This window comes from Humulus lupulus, chromosome 6, assembly GCF_963169125.1.
Source record: "Humulus lupulus chromosome 6, drHumLupu1.1, whole genome shotgun sequence".
In the NCBI taxonomy this organism is placed as follows: domain Eukaryota; kingdom Viridiplantae; phylum Streptophyta; class Magnoliopsida; order Rosales; family Cannabaceae; genus Humulus; species Humulus lupulus.
Genome location: NC_084798.1, coordinates 156,734,889 through 156,756,503, shown reverse-complemented (window position 1 = coordinate 156,756,503; position 21,615 = coordinate 156,734,889). Strand labels below are relative to the sequence as shown.

The window sequence follows — 21,615 nt, the reverse complement described above, 5'->3', positions numbered from 1 at the left end:
TCATGCTAAAACTAAGATACAACACGTAATTCTAATATTTCAATATTTTATAAGATTTAAAATTAAGTTGTTAGTCTATTTTTAAATTTGAATTTGAATCTTTGTAGAAAATATCTAATTATTTAAATCTCAACTAACAAAAACATCTTATTTTAAAAAACAAATTCATATGATAAAATAAATCTGATATTTTTGGTTTTGTTATAAATAATAAATTTTCACAATTTTTTATTTTCTTCAATTTAAAAAAAAAAAATTGATGAGGGGTACTGTTCACCGCACTGGTGGTTGGGCGTTGCGCGCATGTGGGCGCGCGGGCGTGTTCGTGCACGGGTGCGTGCGATGCGACAATCTAGAACATGTTTCTAAAATTGAATTCAAAGAGAAATAATGATAAGAATAATTACATTATACGCAGCAGAATGAATGAGTTATTCCTTCAGTTTCTCTAACCCTTGTATCCTTTCTGTCGCAGAGTACTATTTAGAAACTGAACCGATCTTCAATTTTCTTAATAGTCTTCCAAAATGTCCTTGGAATCACCTAGACTAGAGTGGGCAATTCTAAACACATGAGATAGATATAGAGAGAAGAAGATAGAGAATAATGAGGCTTAGAAAATGACTTATGTTTATGTTTAGAGAGAATCGAAAACATTTCAGATAATCAGTGTTTGTCATCTTGTGACTTGACTTGTGTTTTCAACTCTCTCTTAACTTTCCTTTTATAGAATAAATTAGGTAATTTATCTAATTAAGAAAATCAATAAAATAATAGCCAATTAACATCCCTAGGTTGAAATTTATCATGGGTTTTAGGCCCGTGAAATTTCTCATTTGATTATAAGCTCATTGGACATAAAATCAAGGCCTGTATTATTTTCTATTGATTTAATTAATTAAATAATTATTTAAATCCTTTATCAAATTAATTATTTATAATTTGAACCTTGGTTTAAACCTATTTATTAATTTAAATACCAATTTATCTTCATTAATAAATCTGCTCTTATTTCTTTTTCTTCTCAAAATTGTATAACTCTGTGGAACTATCCAATATTGACCTCATCAACTTTGATAATTAAATAAATTAATTGAGACTATCTAGATGATTTTATCCAAGATACATTGGGGACCATGGGCCTATGAAATCAAACTCCAATAAGTTATCATAAATCTAACAAATTAATTTACTAACTTATTAATTCCTCGTGACTCCACTAAAGACTCGGAATTGCACTCTTGAATTCATAGAACGCTCTATAACAAATATAGATACGCTATTAATTATCAATTGTTACAACCATAATTGTCACTCAATCCTCTATAGACGGTCTACAATGAGATGGGAGTAAAATACCATTTTACCCCTCGTTGTATTTTATCCTTAAAACACTTAGTTCCTTGTAAATGATATTTCAGTAAACTAATATTAATTACTGAAATGAGATCTCTATCATTTAACACCTTGAACCAAACTAAAAGGAAACTATCGTTTCACTTCTTCATCAGAAGCTATAGATGTTCATATCTATGATTAACACTCCCACTCAATTATACTGCCAAGTTCCCAAGATGTAAGTATGGGCAAGTCTGTAGGGTAAGCTGGTAACGAACAAGTCAAAGAACTCAAATAATACAATCAGTTAGAATACTAACCACTCATAATTGAGACTAAATTGACCTATGGTCAACTATATGATATGACTAGAATAGATAATAATGGTATCATTACTTATCCTATCAACTATCAATATCGCTCCTGTCCGATGTCAAATACATCTGATCTTATCTACTTTGCTAATGTTCTGGAAAGAACATAACACTACAATGTGTAAGTAGATCATATTTTAGATTGGCAAGTTAGTGTAAATCATGTGCACTGACTAGTCTTAGGACTAACTTATTTTGAACATATAATCATATTTATATTCCACTGTGATTACGTCACTATAAATACGATTAAGTATATCCTCAGGATTTAATAGAAGATTATATTAAACAAATAATCATGAAAATAAAACATGTGAGCAAAGTGATTGACCAAGTCAAAAAATGATTTCTATTCTTTTATTGATAATAAATGAGATTACAAAGAAATTAGGTTTAAATTAGGGCATAAAATCCTAACAACTATTTCCTCAGCTGCTTCAGACGCATCTATGTACTCAATCTCCATGGTGGAATCAGAGATCGTAGACTACTTTATGCTTCTCCATATCACAACTCCACCCCCAAGAGTAAACACCATTCTAGATGTAGACTTTCAGCCATCGACATCAGTCTAAAAATCTGAATTGGTGTAGCCTACAGGGTTCAGAACACCACCCTTGTAAACTAACATATAATCCCTAGTCTGGCATAAATACCTCAAGAGATGGTTAGCTGTTATCCAGTGTTCCAGTCCTGGGTTTGACTGATGCCTGCTCACTACTCCCACTACATAGTAGATATTTGGTCTAGTACACAACATATCATACATCAGACTTCTAACTGCAGATGCGTAAGGAACTTTTCTCATTGCATCTTCCTCTTCAGGAGTTTGGGGTGACTGCTTCTTTGAAAGATGAATTCCATGGCAGGACGGTAGACGTCATTTCTTGGAATTTGTCATTAAGAAATGTTCAAGCACTACATTAGTGTAAGCTACTTGAGATAGAGCTAAAAGTTTGTTCTTTCTATACCTAATGATCTTGATACCTATAACATAACTCGCTTCACCCAAATCCTTCAGTTGGTAAACACAGAGAACCAGGAACACCACTATTTGATTTGCCTTCATTTGGTAAACACAAGGCTCGTCAATATTTTGTTCAAAGCCATAGGTTTTGATTATCTCATCATACCTAAGGTTCCAGAAATGATAAGCTTGCTTGATTCCATAAATGGGCCTATTCAACTTGCAAAATTTTCCTTCTTGTCCAGCTACTTTAAATCCTTCTGGCTGATCCATATAAATGACTTCGTCAAGCTTCACATTAAGAAAAGTTGTCTTGACATCCATTTGCTAGATCTCATAGTCGAGAACGGCTACTATGGATAGGAGGATGCGAATAGACATGAGCATGGCTACCGGACTAAAAGTTTCCTCATAGTCCATGCCTTCTCTTGGGGTACAACCCTTTGCCACTAATCGAGCTTGATAAGTTTTGATCTTTCCATCAACACCTATTTTCTTCTTGTAGATCCACTTGTACCCAATGGCCCTAAAGTCACTAGGTGCTTCCACAAGATTCCAGACAGAATTTTAGTACATGGACTCCATTTCTTGTATAATGGATTCCAGTCATAGTTCCTTTTCAGGGCTAGCCATTGCCTTTTTGAAAGACAACGGATCATCGTCACTAGTATCACCAACAACCATATTTGTTTCACCATCCAAACCATAGCAAATAGAGTCTCTAGAAACCTTCCCACTACGATGAGGCAATGTGGTTGTTTGCTCAAGAATAGTGGTACTTGCTTCATTTAAATCGAATTGCGTTGTTTGGACATGAAGAGTGGGAATTTCATCATCAACTTTCATTTATGACGATGGAACATTGGTTGGAGTCTACTCTTCAACCATCACCTCTAAAACTACTTTGATACGTGGTTTAAGTTTTGTGCATAGTCGTTTTCCATAAAAGAAGCAATCGTAGAAGTAAACACATTTTTTTCTGAATGACTATAGAAAATTCCACCCCGAGTGCCTTTAGCATAGCCAACAAACATGCAAACTTCGGTTTTCGGTTCTAGCTTTCCTTCCTTTTTCCTTAGGATGTGGGTGGGATACCTCCAGATTCTATAATGACGTAAACTAGGTTCACGACTATTCAAATGTTCTAAAGGTGATTTGGGGATTGATTTGGATGGTATGACATTTAGAATGTCGTTCGCAGTTTCAATTTCATGCCCCCAGATTGAAGTTGGCAAAGTTAAGTAACTAAGCATGCATCTAACCATTTCTAATGAAGTTCTGTTCTGGCATTCCGCTACACCATTTTGTTACAGAGTACCTAGTGCAGTAAGTTGTGATAAAATCCCAAGTTCAGTTAAATGATCTTAGAACTGCATATCAAAATATTTTCCACCCCTATCAGACTGCAAGATCTTTAATGTTTTACCTTATTGGTTCTAAGCCATAGCTAGGAATTCCTTAAACTTTGACATTGTTTCTGATTTCATATGCATTAGGTAAATATATGAGTATCTAAAATAATCATCAATGCAACAAAATACTCAAAACCACCCATGTCTTTTACATTCATAGGTCCACAAGAACAAGTCCAAGTGGTTCTTTGGCCCTATCACCCTTTGCAGAGAATGGACGTTTGGTCAGTTTGCCTTCTAGACAAGATTCACAGACAAGTAATTCACCTAAGGGGAGTTCCCTCAAAGGCCCCTCTTTTGTAAGTCTTTGAATTCTATCATAGCCAATGTGACCTAGTCTCAAGTGCCATAACTATATCATGTTATTGTTATCGGTCTTTTGATGTTTATTGTTCCTCGGTTTAGCTACTTTGAATAAATCATTATTAAGCGCAAGTGGTTCATTAGGTCACAGAATATAAAGCATGTTTTCCAAACATGCAATACATAATTGTGATCCATTGAAAGAAATAGATATATTATAACTTGTAAAAGTCATAACAAATTGTTCTAATTGCAACATGGAAACTGAAATTAAATTTCTACTAAAATCCATAATAAAAAATACATCTTTCAAAATTAAATATTTATTTCTGAACTTCAGAAGAGCTTTTCCTCTATCATGGACTACAGGAAATGCTTTGTTCCCAACTGTAAGCTTTAAGATGCCTTCGTCCACTTCCTCCCATGATTCAAGAAGCTGTAAAGAGTTACAAACATGGTTAGTATATCCATAATCAATAATCCAAACGAAATTATCATTCTCTAGAATACATGTTTCTAAGATAAATGAACTATAATCATTACCTTTGTTTTTCGCTGCTAGAAAAGCTTGTGGCAATCCTGTTTCCAATGCCCCTTCTCATTGTAGTGAAAGCATTTACCTTTACCTTTCTTGTTCTTCTTTTTCTTCCCCTTAGGCGTCTGTGCACTTGGTTGCGCACTCGTCTTTTCAGACTTTGTAGGGTTGGTGTTTTGTGCACCTTTCTTCTTTTTTCCAGCTTTCGAAGACGAAGCTAGGTTAGCTTCAGCCTAGGATGGTCAGCAGTAGCAATAGTCTTCTTTTCTCCTCCCTTACTTTGTCCACCCATGATAGACTCGAATGTCTGAAGCTCGTTCATGAGTTGTGTCAGACCATATTTGAGTTTTTTCATCACATAGCTGGTGGTGAAAACTAGGATCGATGGAGAGAGACTATTAAGGATTAAGCCAACTTGGGTCTCCTCATCTATTATTGCTTCATGCAGTTCAGCTTCCTGAAAGGATTTTGTCATTTTTATCAGGTGATCATGAATGTGTTGAGATGGTGTCATTCGAGCATTGGCATACTTCTTGGTGGCCTCAAAATGAGTTTGCGCTAATTTTGCCCCAAACATGTCTTGGAGATAATCCATGATTTCGTAGGCCGTCTCGACATTCTCCATCTTTGTCTTGTGTGTGTCGACCATACTAGTGAGCCTGTAGTATCGTGCCTTATTGTTAGCCGCTTGTCAACACTCGTATTTGTCTCTAACAGTCTTTGTAGCTCCTTGAGCTGGAACTTCCGGGGATTCTTTAGTCATGACAAACTTGGAGTTGTCACCAATCAACACTATGTTGATGTTTTGCTTCCACTTAAGGAAGTTTTCTCCAGTGAATTTCTCCATTGAGAGTTGAGAAAGAATGTGATTAGACACAACCATAATAATACTACATATTATCAATAAAATAGAAATCAATCACATTTTCTCAATGAAACTTCTATTCACTCAATTTTCAAGAAATAGCACAACATATACCTCAAAATATGGAAAAAATTCCAAAATAATCATATCTCTATTTCTTTAGGTGTTTAACTAATCTATGATATTGTTGTCCTGGTTGGCGAGAGTAAAAAAAAATATCATTAGTTAAATAGAGGTGTAAACTCAATTAATGATGGAAACCATTATTACCAATTTACTATTTGATCAAAATAAGAAAATAAAAGTTCTTATTTTATGAGCTAGACCCACAGTTTCGATAATAATAGATTTAGTCCTAGCAGTGACCATAGGGGTGAGTCTATTAGAATTTGACCTATAATTATCTATCTTTCGAAGTTTAACCTTGTCACAATAACTAATGAACACCTTACGTAGGGGGACGAATCGAAGCGTCTCAACACTACTACAAAACTGTGATTTCCTGACACCCAACCACGACAGTCAACTATGTTGACTGTCGTAATTACTTAGCGCGACTCTACGCCGATAATTAAAAACTGTAGACATAGAAACTAATGCTAACAGTGAATAACTGTCACCATTGCTTTTGACTGTCTTTATTGATCCCAATACCGACAGTGAATTCATGACCAATGTCGACAGTTAAAAGCTGTTGTAGTTGACCCCAACGCCATTAATTAATTTGAGACCAATGCCGACAGTTAAAAATTGTCGCTATTGACCTCAACGCAAACAGTTAATAAAAGCCCAATATTAATAGTTATAAAATATCGTCGAAATTCAATTCAAATTCAAATTAAAAATCTAAAAATATAATTAATTAATAATTTAATTTTGAAAATAAAGTACATTATGTAAATATATATTTATAAAAATTATGTATTTATTAAAAACTTTTAAAATTAGATCTTTTTTGTTTCTAAAGTTTTCATATTATTAACTTTTGTATTTATAATAATTTTTATATTAAAATTTAAATTAGTTATGATATACAAAATAATATAGTTAAATTAACATATTTATAAAATTAGTATTAGTTAAAAACAATTTTTTTATTGATTGGTGAAATATTGTAAAATAAATTTAAAATTTCTATAAATGTATTAGTTATAATTTTTTTAATATGTATGTTTGAAATATTAATTTTTTTATAAGGCAAAGCCGACAATCCCTATTGGGACAATGTTGATAGCTATAAGTTGTCGCTATTTGAAAGGGCCAATAGCGACAGCTATAAGCTTTCGGCATTTCCTTTTTAAAAAAAAATTAATATAGCCTAAAAATTCAATATTTCTATTTCCTTCTTCTTTCTCCCTCTCTCTCTCTCTCGTGCTGTTATTGCTCCAGCCCCAGCGACACAAAGAATAAGAAAAGAAAGAAGCTCGCGACATTAGGGATTTGGGGCTTAGGGTTTCGGCTGTGGTTGGGGTTTGGGGCTAGTGAAGGCAGCGACTAACTGAGATCCCTGAGAAATCGATTCTCTCCCATTATAACCTCATCATTAACGAATAAAGGTGACTCCATCTCTATGTTTTATCTCGAAATGACCTACAATAACCCATTTCTTACATATTTATATATGCGTCTATAAAAATAAATGAGCAAAGTGATACTTTCTTTCCTCACATGTTTCATTCATACATTGGTGAAAGTCTAGATTCATAATTTGAATTGTTTGAACATGGCAGTTCTTTAATTAATAATATGCATTTATATTTTCTTTATCTGTTACTATATGAATGATTACTTATGGAAGTTTACTTATTTTTTATTTTATAATTTGACTATTAAAAATATGGAGGTTGATTGCTAGCATCATGGCAATCAATGTGTAGCTATTTCTCAAGATCTTGCTACAACGTGGGATTTCTTGTCTGTGGTCCATGATGATATCTCCTAGAGAAGGTGAGTAACTATTTTGGTTTCATATTGATTGTGAGCAAGCTTTGTTAATAGGCCATTTGGTTTCGCTTTTTTTTTTTTTTTTGCTTTAACTTTAATGTAGAAAATGTGTTTGAGAAAATACCCCATAGAACTACTATTGTGTTTATAGTTCTTTATGCAAAATGAGTTTCATGATATTTATTTTGATATTTTTATCCTTTATCTTATCCATGTTAATGGTTTTTCTTTTGTAATACTTTTGTGTGCTATATATATAAATATAAATAGGACTCCATGTCTTATCCTTACTTTATTCCAAACTGCATGAATGAAAATTTTAATTCTTGTTAACAAGTTTGCCTTTACTTTTCCAAATATGTTCAAGCATCTTAACAAACAAGGAATATAACCCTATCTTTCTCTTGTTTGAATCTTTAGAGTATCATTTTTTTTCACTATAACTCTTTCTCTGAAAAGTACTTTAGATGGTCTTTATATTAGTATTATAGTATGGAGGTGGGTCTTTCTCAAAATACTTTCTCTTTGGTCCACCATTCTTACTTTTTACATGATTCGTTGAGACACTTTTGGATTGGAACATGCATGTCAATTTCATAAACATATTTTCTAGCAAATGACAAACTAAAGTCAGAAAAGTGATTTTTTTTTTTCTTGTAACAAATCTACTAAATTAATCAAGTGTAATTGTTCTCTAACTATAGTAATTTAGTCTGTCTTATAACTCTTTTTGTGAATTAAGGAAAACCTCATCTCTGCTTTGAACTTTTGCAAATAGATTATCTAGAGAAAGAAAGGACAAATGTGTGTGTGTAACGACCCTCAAAACATACAAGACCAAAACATGCGGAAATTTCAAACTTTTTATTTTTAACTTATTGTACCAAAAATTCATATAAATCAAACTTTTAAAAGATCGTGTGCGCACACTTTTAGTTTTAGCAAATGGAATTACAACTACTATTTTACAGAGTTAATGCAAAACAAATGTCATAAAAGAAATAACAAGCTCCCAACGTTTCTTTTCAAAATTGTGTTCCATCAAAACCTCCTCAGGTCAGGCCACATGTACATATCCACAAGCAGACTCCAACGCTCACTTCTCCACTTTGCTTTTGCACTTACCTACAACATGAAACAACTAGGTAAGTGAAAATGCTTAGTAAGAATAGCCTTGCACACAATTATACTAAACCCAGTAATGGGTTGCCCTAAGGTATTTATCACTATCGATCCCTAGGGTATTGATAAAATTCCAACCCTATCATACAACTCTTAATAATATCCATATAGTAATCAAGCACATTGGTTACGCCCAACAACCCATTTCATACATATCATATCAACCTGAACTCAGAAAAATCCCAGAACATTCAAGATATATAATTATACAATTTAAATCAATTCAAACAAACACAAACGATCCTGGATGCAACTCGGATTCACTCTTAGCGTCCTGGCTCCAACCTGGACTATATTACCATATCCTGGCTCCAACCTGGACTTTATCTTACCATGTCCTAGCTCCCACCCGGACTATAATTTTACCATGTCCTGACTCCAACCGAGACTATAATTTCACCATGTCCTAGCTCCAACCTGGACTATAATCTCACCATGTCCTGGCTCCAACCTGGACTATAATTTCACCGTGTCCTGCTCCAACCTAGACTATAATCTCACCATGTCCTGGCTCCAACCCGGACTATAATCTCACCATGTCCTGGCTCCAACCTGAACTATAATCTCACCATGTCCTGGGCTCCAACACGGACTATAATTTCACCATGTCCTAACTCCAACCCAGACTATAATTATAATAAGGTTGTGGCTCCAACCCGAACTCACTTAACATTAAGCCACAGAATGCATAAGCATTGCAAAGGTAGGCATTAAGCATACCCTAGTCTTAAAGACCCAAACAAAACTAGTGTAATCTACTACTACAAGCACAAACTAGTATGTTTCTGTTGCAGCCAAGAAAGAGAAAGGCTAACTTACATTGTGATTACTGTAATTAATACATTGTACTCGGATTAAATTATAGCATACTCATATAGCTAATATTCTATGATAGCTACATTCAATAAAGTTCTCTTAGAGACTCTATACTGGCATTTCTCTTATACACTTTATAGTGTATAAGACCAGATTCTACTTTAAATCAATTTTCGGTTTCCTGAGAAAAATTGTCCTTACTGAAACATGCTCTCCATGTTGTGCATTTTAATATTCTATCTCTAGAAGACTCTCTCAATCATGTTATATGTATTTTGGATACTTATAAAAGGAGTTTTAAACAACTCTTAGTCTTATAAAACTACCCACTCTTTACTCAAGTACGAAGTTTACCACTTTCCATTCTTTACCCCCAAAATACCGTGTGTTATCCCCAAAATTTGAAAATGATGATGTGGCATTAGAAGTGACAACTGGCAAGGAATGGTTGGGTGATCTGGCTTAGGAGTACTGCTTGAGAGGTGTCATGACCAATCGGGTAAGTTGCACCCGACCAGGAATGACTTTGCTACCCAGTGACTTTGCTGCCCAACACTGGCATGTCCAAACCAAGTGCACCCGAGGAGCCTAATGCATGTCCGGTCGGACACCATACATCCAAGAAGCAGTCTAAGTGACCGGTCGGACACTCTACGCTCGAGGAGAGGCATCCGAGGGGAAGGATCGAGAGGGTGCGTGGCCAGCCATGTGTACCCCAGCCTAGTGCGTCTGAGCCCAGCGTTCGAAGAGGAGATGGTGGGGCGTGTCCGGTCGGACACTTTATGACCGAGGAGATGTGTGCCCAGCCGTGTTTCTCCCAGCAGGTGCATTCGAAGAAGATCACGGGTGTGTCCGGTCGGACACCCCATGTCCGAGGAGAAGCGCGGATTTGGTCTGAGCAGACCGTGTTTGGCATAATTCCAAGCTGTGTGAGTTCAAACCCATCACGCCGTGGGGGAATCTGATGTGTGTCTGGTCGGACACACTGCGTCCGAGGAGTGACAAAGGCTTGGTCCGTATGCATATGTCCAGCATGCATGTGTCCGACCAGCACTTGCATGTCCTACCAGCAAGTGCGTAACTGGTCAGTAGGGGTATGGCCGACCAGAAGATGATATTCATCAACCAAGTAGAACAGACTACATCAAATTCCCAGAAACGGCTTTAACAAGAATCGGTCTGGGCATACGCGGGAATCTCTCATTCTTCACACAAATTGGGGCTTCTGTTGCATTTTGAATATCTTTTGTAATTTAAATATAATACGAATAATAAAATATCCTAATCCTAGGGGATATCAATGTATGATCCTAAGCCTATAAATACATGGCTTATGGGATCAGAAAGGGACTTTTTGGAAATTTGGGGTCTGGATTTTTCTAGAGAGAGAAAGAGCTTTTTCGTGAGAGAACTTTTGTATTCTGAGAATTCACACTGAAGAAACTCAGTTGACACAGGTTCATCTGATCTTGAGTGTGAATATATAATAAAATCTCTAAGTGGATTAGGCTATTACCAACATATTGGGGATGAACCACTATAAAAATTGCGTATTTTATTTACTTTCTGTTAAAAACTGTCTATGTCGTTTTATTTCTCTTGAAGGCTGTATCGTTTTTGACGTTCTCACGTCGTTGGCCAAAAACGTGGTCAACACCGTGTTTCAAACTTTTACAATTTATTATTCGTTAACAATAATAATTTTTGATTTATGGTTTTATAAAACCAAACTCCCATTTTTACAATCTTTAATCCATAACCTAGGATCTTTATTACGCTATTTTTTAAAAGAAAGGGAAATTGGACCCCGCATTTAAAAAATGGTAAAAATGGATTTTTAATAACCTTAAGCTAATTTGGGATTTGTTAGATATCTGAAACTTTAGCTATTTTTTAAAATAACTTCATTTCCAATTCCGAACCTAACTTTTTCACTATTCATTTTAACGTGATAAAAATCTCGCTTTTAAGCTCATATTCAATGTTAGGTTCTCTAACCAAAACCCTTTAAAATCCCGTTCACGTATTATGCATCCTAATGATGAAAACTAGGTGAAATCTCACATCAAAAATTCAATTTAGGTTAGGAGAACTAACTTCCCAAAACTCATTTTTTGTTAAGGTTTGAAATTACTATTTTTCTCCGTTTTTAGGTAATTTAGAAAAATTACTAATCTTAAACTGTGACATATTTTAATCTAAAATTTTACCAGGGCCTTAATAAATATCTTAAAAAAAATTCTCACCAAGTTTGATAATTTTCGGGATGGGAAAACCCATTAAACCATTTAAAGAAATCCGGGCAGTGCCTGCTGCCCAGAAGTTTTTCTAGGTTCTTTGAAAAATTATTTCTCTTACACCGTATTCCAGATTTTGTAAAATTTTACTAGGATATTTAATCATATCTAACTTAGTATCTCTAAAAATTTCATAATTTTTAGGATAGGGAAACCCATTCAAAAATTTAAGACAGACTAGGCAGTGTTTGCTGCCCAGAAATTTCATTTTCAGATTATTAGGGCAAACTTTGAAAAACAATTACTCTTTAACCATTTTGCATTTTCCTGTAAAAAATTTCTTTGATCCTTATACATATTTAAACTAAAATTTTACTAAATTTAATGGCTTTTGGCTCAGTAAAACGTGTTCAATATTCAAAACAATTTGGGTAGTGCATGCTGCCCAAAGATTTTCCAGATTGCATCAAGATGCCAAAAAGTTCATAACTTAGGTTTGAAAATACCTTTTTTTTATTTTCCAAAGCCTAAACTTAAATAATCATCTAGAACTATGCAACGATACAAATTATTTCTACATATAGAGGCAGTAGAGTACGATCTGACCCGTTGGAATTCAGACCACAAAAACTTGGCAGCATGCATTTCTACACATTCTAGAAAAAATAAACACAACTAGCAAAACCCTAGCCACATGCATGAATGAAAATCAACAAATCAACCAATCTAGCCCTCAAGCATAAAATAAACTTCAAAAACCAATGAAACAACATATACAACCAGATCTAACATCAATAACCAAAAACAACTCAAAAATCAACCAAAAATCTACCTTTGATGGTTCTAACTTGGAGATGAGGTTCCCTTAGCCTTTCAAACTTCCTCCTTGTGTTCTATACACTCAAAACAAGCCCCAAGGTTCTACATGCAGATTTTTTAAAAGAGTGTTAGGGTAAATGATGTAGATGAGTGGAAAATTACCAAAACTCTAAAATCCATGTCTTTGTTCTCGCTAATCATCAACAAGCTTCAAATCTTGAGATCCTCCTAGAACCACCTCTCTTGAACCCTAGGATACAAGATCCATACCATGCATGGCCATTATAATCACATGCATGCATATCCACCCCTTAGGGTTTTGGATTTGAAGTAGAAGAGAAAAAAAGTGATAAGGTTTCGAACTTACTTGTACACTACTCTTCCTTGAGCTTCTCTTCCTTAAATAGAGAGTAAGTGCCTAAGCTTGAGGAGAGAAAATGCCAGTCATGGAGGGTAGAGAGAGAGGGCTCTCGGTTTTGGGGAGAGAAATGGAAGGAGTTCCTTTTTTTTTCTTGAGGAAAAAGAAGGAAATTAAAAAAACAATGACTGGAGGTTTAGCCAATGGGTGAGGTAACCTCTTGGTAGGTGTCATAGACACTTGAGTACACTAGGGCATAGCCTAGCTGCCCATCACACCCTCTTTCCTCCTTTGGAAATGGCTCCAACCAGATACTAACTATGTTCAAAATATGGGATGTTACAGTATATGTGTACATAAAGAATGATGCAAGTAAAGCAAAAAGCAGGATCAACAATATTAGGGACAATTTGTTAAATAGAAAAAGGAAACTAATGAAACCCAATTTACTTATGTATGATATGTACCCATATATATATATAGTATAGTTTTTTGATCTACTTCATGGAGACAACTAAATCTTTAGAGACATGTCATTTGATTGAATTGCATTAATCTCATGTAACATCAAAACTAAACTCATTAGGCATGTGTTATAACAGCGGATTGCTTTTATTTCCTCTTGGCATCTTCTTTGTCACGAGTTTTGCAGACTTAAGATCCTTTAGTGGGTAAATCTTCTACGATCTTAGTATTAAATATAAATATATATCATATATGTTGTCTTCTCGCATTCATACTTTTTTTATGGTCAAAGAGTTTTAGATATAGAAAATGAAATCAGTTTTGTTTTGAAGTTCAATGTTGGGTTTAATGATTCAGTTCTTCTAATCGTCTTCTAATTTTACTTGTTATGCTTCTCTATATTGCTTCATTTGTAATTCTTTGTGCAGTGATATATGTTTCTTCTATCATTTTTGTCTTTATTTTGTTTCGTGGGCACTGTAATATAGGAATAAGTTCCTTAAGCTATGAGATAAAGCTTGTCAGCAATACTCTTGAATACATAGTTCAGAAATAAATATAAATATGGTTGTATGTATAATTTTAGAATGACCAAAATGAAAGTGTTTTTCGAATGAGTGAACTTCTGTAATAAATATTCATGTTGCAAACCATTTCTTTGATACGTCTACCATATAGAGTAGATATTTTATCTCACGTTCTTGTTGGATAAGATTGTTGTCATACACTTGACCTTCGAGATTTTGTTCGTTCTAAATTGTTTGTTCTTTGTTTTATTACTTTGAACACTTGTCTTTTTTTATTACTGTGTACTTCTTGAGTATATATATATATATGTTCATTCTGTTTTATGTTGATGTTACTAAGAAATGCAATATTGATTAGTTTATTGTGGTCTTATTCTTCGAAACATAGCAGTCTGAATGTGTAGGATGTTTACCTACCAGGGGAATCCTGGCACTCACTTTCGTTCACCAAAAACAAAACTCAAAATGGCAGTTGAAAGAAAGGGAGCCCTCCCGGTCAAAAAAGGGAAAAAGAGGGTCACATCCCAGTCTCATCTGATGCTACTTCGAATCCGGGTCGAGCTTACGTGAACCCAATCGCCGAGGGAAGGTCGGCAGAGGCTTAAGCGGGTGGCCAAGAGGGCCCACTTGGAGACTTGGGATCTCCGCAGGAAATGCGAAGGTTGAATACGCTGGATCAGGTGCCCTAGCTGATCAAAAGTATGGATGGTGTGAGTTTGTCAAATGCTCGACAAGCCGCTACATTAGCGGCGCATAAACTATGTTTGGCAACCAAGTTTGTTCAGTGGTCGTAACGTAATGGGTTAGTGGGGAAAAAGCGGGCCGACTTCAGTGGAAAATTTAGACTTTTTTTTTGATGCTGCGATCACATAAAAACATAAACTTTGAGGTTCAATAGCTAAATACATGGCAATTGAATCATGAGCCGAGATCATAAAGAGCATGCTGCGAGTAGGAAGTGGAATTAATACAATGGATTCAGGCAGCTAGGCATTAGTTTGAGTTCGTGATCGAGACCCCAAAAGGAGGATATAGAAGCAGATTGAGTTGCAGGGAGAGAGGGTTCAATACCCGATTTGAGAACCAGGTAATCTAGCATCCTCACCCATTGAACCATAGTACCTAGCTTCCCTTCACTCGCGTCAGCGAAGTTTACTGCTCCGCTAACGCTATGTGATCCGGTCAACGCGAATCGAAGGGTCTTTTTCCACTTGACAATCCCCTTCCATATCATCATATAGGATTCACGAATGACGCTCCGTGTGGAGAGAGCCCTAAAGCAGCTCTTTTCTTTTAATAACACCAGTGGAATTTTCTAAAAATAGGGTGCAGTCATCTGCATAAAGCAGATGTATGACAGGGGTTGCCACTCGGTTTAAAAGTTGCAGCTGTCCTTTTTCTTTCCAATTGTAAAGGCTAGTTGCTATGCCTAGAAAGAGCAATTTCGGGTCTAATTTATTAGCTATGTGTAAAGGAATCTATGCTTATTTTGACAACCATCTTATTTATGTATGTAATTTTCTTATACTTTATAATCTTCCTAATAACTTCTTATTGTTAAATTTTTAGGTTTCTCTTTCAGATTAAATTTTTAACCTCTACTGCAGACCTCATAGAAAGAACCTCTAGAAAGTAAAACATTTGCAAAGGGAATTAGAATAAGTTGCTTGAAGAATCTGTCATGAAGTGAAGTAATGATATTATGGGGTTCAATCTTTAACTCGGGCTATTATTATTAGATTCCTAGTTTTATATTATAAATGTGATAAGATTGATTATTTATATTTGTTTCAATTTTTTTTAGATTTGTAACTATCTCATTGAAAGTATAAATTTTGCTATTTTAATCTATAAGTTTTCAGATTTGTATATAAATTTTCATTTAAATCATGATTTTAAATTTAAAATATATAAATTAATTTTTTAAAAATTAAAAATATAACTTTTAAGGGCACGCATTGCGCGCCCTAAAAAAATTCTTTTAGGGCATGTGAAGAGAGCCCTAAAAACTTTATTTAAATGCACTCAACGGGATCTTTTGGGACACCTAGTGCGAGCCCTAAAAAACTTCACTTTTTAAGGCTCTCAAATAGATGGCTTGCGGGGGGCGCGCCCTAAAAAACCTTTCTTGTAATAGTGTTCTTCTCTCGCTACTTAAGCCTTAAGTGAGTTTGGATTAGATATGCTTGTTAGAATTATTAAGTACATGTACTACGTTATGAATCATAAGGTTTTGTCTAAACTCAATTAGGTGAAAACAGAAACTTATATCCTTGTAAATAAATAAATGTTTCTATATTGATTGAATGTGATGTGAGATAGTATTATAATATATTTCTTTTCTCTAGCACAATATAATATATATAGTTATAGATTTGACCAAGATCAATACATGAAAAAAAAAACATGTACAATGTAAGAATAATAAGATTACTTGTGTTACTTTTGAGTACAATATATTCCATGTTATAATATTTCAAGCGTTAATTTTATTTTTAGGTAGTGGAATTAGCAAGGAGCATTACAAAAGCTTGCTATTGATTGGAGGAGGTATAATCTTTTATTCTTTTTAATATTATACAAGTGTACGTTAGATGAGTTTAAATATCTTAAATATTCATCCATAGTGAAGTAGGTATCGAGATTATAATTATGTGCTGTGGTGATAACGGAAGGTTGAGAACTTGCATGTCTTAGTGAAGTAGGTTCTGTGATATATATATAATTATGTGTTGGGGGAGATATAAGGAAGAAAAACTGCTTGTTAAATGCAAGCTTGCTATCAAAATGAGAGGCAACATAGTTGCATCGAGATACATCCTTAAAACTAATAGTACAAATATCCATGGAAATAAGATGCCTATAGAAGTTGCTCGTGTAGTCGTTGAGGTAGCCCACGAAGAGATGGCTAGGCTACCATTTCCGAATTTGAATGCAGGGATCACTTTTATAGGTCAAGCAGTTGGGGTACCAGTAGCTTGGGATAAACATCTTATTATCGATGAAAGTGAGCGGGGACAGGTAATGTCTATAAGTTATTATCGCCTAACTTATTTTATTTTGAAATTTATTTTATTTTAACTTTTCCTTGGGTCATAAGCAGAAGAGAAAGCAAGAAGATATTGAGGCAATGATGCCTTCCACTCAATATCCACAACCCCCAAAGCTTCCGCTTGTAGAGCCATTGACACAGGAGGTAGTGTCAATCTCTCATAATGATTTGGCATCTATGTCAAGCACTTTGACCTCATTATTGAAGTTTTTATCACAATGGGATAATGACCACCACAAGAACATTAAAATCCCATCACATGTATTTGGATACAACACAATTTCTACGCTTTTCATGGATGATGTGACACAATTTTGCAACATGGAAAAGATTGGACAAACTCTGATGATATTGTATTTGAGGTATATATTCACGCCTTTTATAATTTAAAGTTTAAATTATATGTATTCCATTTATAATTGCATATGATTAATTTCTCAGTTGTTGGATGATATACTACATACCAATGGGTTGGATCATTTGTACGCATTTCAGCATCTAGGTGAAGTTAGTGTAGGCCATGAGAATAAGCGTGCTCAAGCACTTGAAGATCGATTCATTCAGATGGGCTTGTCCCCGGAATAGCAAGTAAGTTTATATTGAGTTTTGAAATGTTACGTTCATATAGTCATCTTCTAAATATTTGATTGTTTATTTTCTAGTGAACATTAGATGTTATTGCTATTTAAACCTCACTCACATTCAGTGGCATTTTTGGATCCCATTAACCTTTGGTTACGCATTGAGATTAAAAATATAGTTAGGCTGTAAGCTTATATAAGTTTCATTCCTTAATGTATATTATCTTTTTAATAGTACTTGTTTGCTTATTAAAATATCTTTATTATGTATAGTGCTTTCACGCTGCATGACACGAAAAAAGGAAAAAGAGTTGTAAGCCTAAAGTATTATAGTCCAAAGGTTAGTAATACTCAACTTTATAAGACATAAGATTTAAATTATAAGTATACTAACAATTATATGTAATATACCTTTATATTTTTCTATGTTAGCAGTGCCTACAACAACCAAAAACCACAAAGTGTGGTTTCTACTACATGAAGTATGCTAGGGATCTCATTTCACAACAAAATACCAGAGCATATGTAACATCCCAAAAATGCTAATATGGTTTAGGGTTTAGTGCCTTGATTAGCATGTCGGGAGGGCATAACTGGATATGTGTGATTAACTGATTAAATGTGTGATTATGTGGCATGCATGACATATATGATAATGTGAGTATGATTATATGCATGTTTATGAGTATTAAATATGCATGTGGGTCATTCTTGATAGTTAGGGCATATTCGTAATATTGTCCTATTGCGGGCATATATGTTATTATATGTGAGTAAATGATTGAGACCACATTATTATGTGGATATATTTGCAGAATACGGCTCGAGGCGATCCTAGTGAGCGGATTAGTAGAATAGTCACAGGGGGGGTTTAATACCCAACTCGGGGCGAGCCTAGCGGTATTTTGGGAAGTTTATTGTATATTTGGGGTTTATTGAGTAATGGGCAAGTATTTGGTGATTGAATGGGCATGTCGGGATTAATTGGGAATTTATAGGACTATTCGAGGAATTAGCATAAAATGTGGCAAATGACAATTTTGCCCTTGAGGCCATTTAAGGTTAAGGGTGTACTTAGGGGGCAATATGGTCTTTTAGTAAGTGGATAGGCTAAGTAGAAGCCTATAGACACAAGGTAATAAGTAGAGTCTATCTCCCTCTCTCCTTAGTCGGTTGGCACATCCTCCCTTGGTGGGCATTGAGGCTAGTGAAATGTCTTGGGGAAATTGCTGAGGAAAAGGCAGAGAACTGAAAGCTTGGGAAGCAAAGCTGAGAATTGAGACTAGGAAAGGACAAGTAGCAGTTGAGGGATCAAGCTAGGAGTATGTAAGGATTAGCTCAAGGATCAGAATATCTCGAAGGTAAATTCTATAACCTAGTTTTCTTACTGTGAATTCTATGATGTGGTGATGAGAGTTTTAAGCTTGATTCTAGCTTTGGCACGCATTTGGAATGATTTCTGTTGAGTTTGGTTGGGAGAAACGTTGGAGAAATCCAGGGATTTCTGGGCTCACGGGGGCGCTCCGCGACCCAATTCATGGGCATCGCGGCCTGTGTGCCCCAGAAGGCTCTAGGAGTGCTGCTGACATGAACGCACGTCGTGACCCTAGGGGGCAAGTTGCGTCCCACCTCCCCCCTGATGCAGAGGCTGCGCCTCGACTTGAGGTGCGCTGCGACCCTCAAGGCTAGGTTGCGGCTCTCCTAGAGAGTTTTAGCCTAGGTTTTCTTAAAGCTTGGGGTGGCTCGGGGATCTAAACTTAAGTGCTCGGGATGATCTCTACCACCCGGTTTAGTAGAAATCGAGGTGTCGGAGGCTAGTATTTGAATCCAAAGCTTTTAAATGGTTTAGGATCTAATTTATGGTTATCCATTATCATTGTGGCTAGGTTATATCGCAAGGGCTCATGGTTTAGGGATCGTGCTCGGGGCTGCCATTTGCTAGCTGCTTGGGACCTGAGGTAAGAAAATTGCACCCGAGTTGTGGTTAGGGCTTAAACCCCTCGTATAAATATATTATGAACATGAACATATCTGTAGCTCAGAATATTTGATTGGGCATGCTTGTATGCGCTGCCATTGATTACTTGCCATGCATTGTGCATCTGTGATTATATATGTTTACAGGTCGACCTAAGGGTGTCGGGGGCCGATAGCAAGCATGCGAAACGCAGCCCAGCCTAAGGGTGTCGAGGTCGGCTATAAAGCCAATGGACTCGACCTAAGGGCGTCAGGCCTGGACATTATACAATAAACAGAAGCATGGTTCGTGCTTAACTATTTGTATTGATTGATGAAATTTATTTATACGTTTGATTAACTTGAGTATGTTTATTGAGTTTGTTCCGTATATTCTATTGTTATTTGAATCTGGTGAATTATATTACTGCTTTTATATTGTTTCCTAGTTGTGCATGCTGTTTTAAGTTTTCTTGCTAGGCCTTGGCTCACGAGTGCTACGTGGTGCATGTAAGGGAGTTGATAGCTCGACCATCCATGATTTTGGAGAGTTTCAGGGGTGGTGTGTTCATATGCAGCCTGCTCGATCGCCACAGTCGAGATAGCTTGGGATGAACTAGGGTTAAACCTTGTTTTTGCCACTTAGGACGGCTAAATTGTATATGTTTATCTTTTACAAGTCTGTAAAATAATTTTTGGGATCCCGTGTACAAACTTAATATTTTAATGAAAAATAATCATTTTGTTGACCAAATCTTTTATTTCTTGACCTTGACTTAGTCTTTAGTTACACATTTAATTTCAAACGATTTGCTTAGCAAGTTAAGCACTATTTTAAACACACAGTGTAACGGTATTGGTTGTTCAGGGTGTTACAACATATCAATCGAATAATGTAATAATTAAATGTGTTTACCTTTTAACTTTAATAATGTTATATTATACTTACATATATATATTTGACATCTAACTTATAATTTCAATTATTTTCAGTTCAATTCAAATTTACCGTATACTAACGCTGAACTTAATGAAGTTCAAGAGGAGTGGGCAAAATATATTCTACCACATCTCACTAAATGATGGCATGCATGCTCAGTAGCTATGTGAGGGGATTTAGACATTTTTGGAACTTTTTATTTCTTTTATGAGAAATTGTTAGAACTAATCAAATATAGAATCAATCTAACAAATTATAGGTTGAGTTAAATTAGCTTTTTGATGTGCATACTTTGCTAAATATCCATTTTATGACAAACTAGTTTTTTGGAACTTGATAGATATCCATTTTATGAAAAACTTTTATGGAACTATGTATTTCTTTTATTATAAAGTGCTAGAACTAATGAAATACAAAGTTAATGTCACCGATGATGATTTAATATAACTTTTGATGTGCATTATTTTATTGCAATTTCTGCATTGATTTTGAAACCAAGGGGCATTGACAACATATATGCAGTGTCCTGTGCTGTGGAAACTTTGCGACAGTTAAAAACTGTCACCATAGAGAGCCAATCACGAAAACTATTAACTGTCGGCGTTGCCAGCAACAACGACGCCTAATAACTATCGGCGTTGCCACTAACGGTGACACCTAATAACTGTCAACGTTGCCAGCAACATTGACACCTAATAACTGTTGATGTTTTTAGCAACATTGACACCTAATAATTGTCGGCATTGCAAGCAACAATGCAGTTTTTGACTATCGAGGTTGCGAACAATAGTGACACCAAATAATGATCGGTGTTGTCCGCAACAGCGACAATTTTTAACTGTTGGCATAGCTACCCCTACATCGGCATAGGCAAATATGACAGTTAGTTGACTGTCATCGTTGCTCAATAGCGACAGTTAAAAAATTTCGGGAACACCCATTTT

At 35.4% G+C, this 21,615-nt stretch overlaps 1 protein-coding gene across 4 annotated transcripts; it reads left to right on the top strand.

Annotated features, from left to right (window-relative positions):
* Positions 1 to 7,145: 7,145 nt before the first annotated feature.
* LOC133782633 (uncharacterized) lies at positions 7,146 to 20,477 on the top strand. Of its 4 annotated transcripts, none has more exons than XR_009870623.1 (5): positions 7,146 to 7,741; positions 16,642 to 16,692; positions 17,246 to 17,556; positions 17,636 to 17,782; positions 18,049 to 20,477. XR_009870623.1 is itself a non-coding variant. In XM_062221968.1 (3 exons), exons 1-3 carry the CDS (start codon positions 16,870 to 16,872, stop codon positions 17,694 to 17,696), a joined length of 666 nt encoding a protein of 221 aa, XP_062077952.1. In that variant the 5' UTR covers positions 16,748 to 16,869; the 3' UTR covers positions 17,697 to 20,477. The 4 variants fall into 4 exon arrangements, 1 of the variants encoding a protein (XP_062077952.1); XR_009870622.1 differs by lacking the exons at positions 7,146 to 7,741; positions 16,642 to 16,692 and adding an exon at positions 16,748 to 17,163 and having other exon boundaries at positions 18,049 to 19,733; positions 19,900 to 20,477; XR_009870621.1 differs by lacking the exons at positions 7,146 to 7,741; positions 16,642 to 16,692 and adding an exon at positions 16,748 to 17,163.
* The last annotated feature ends 1,138 nt before the right edge of the window (positions 20,478 to 21,615 follow it).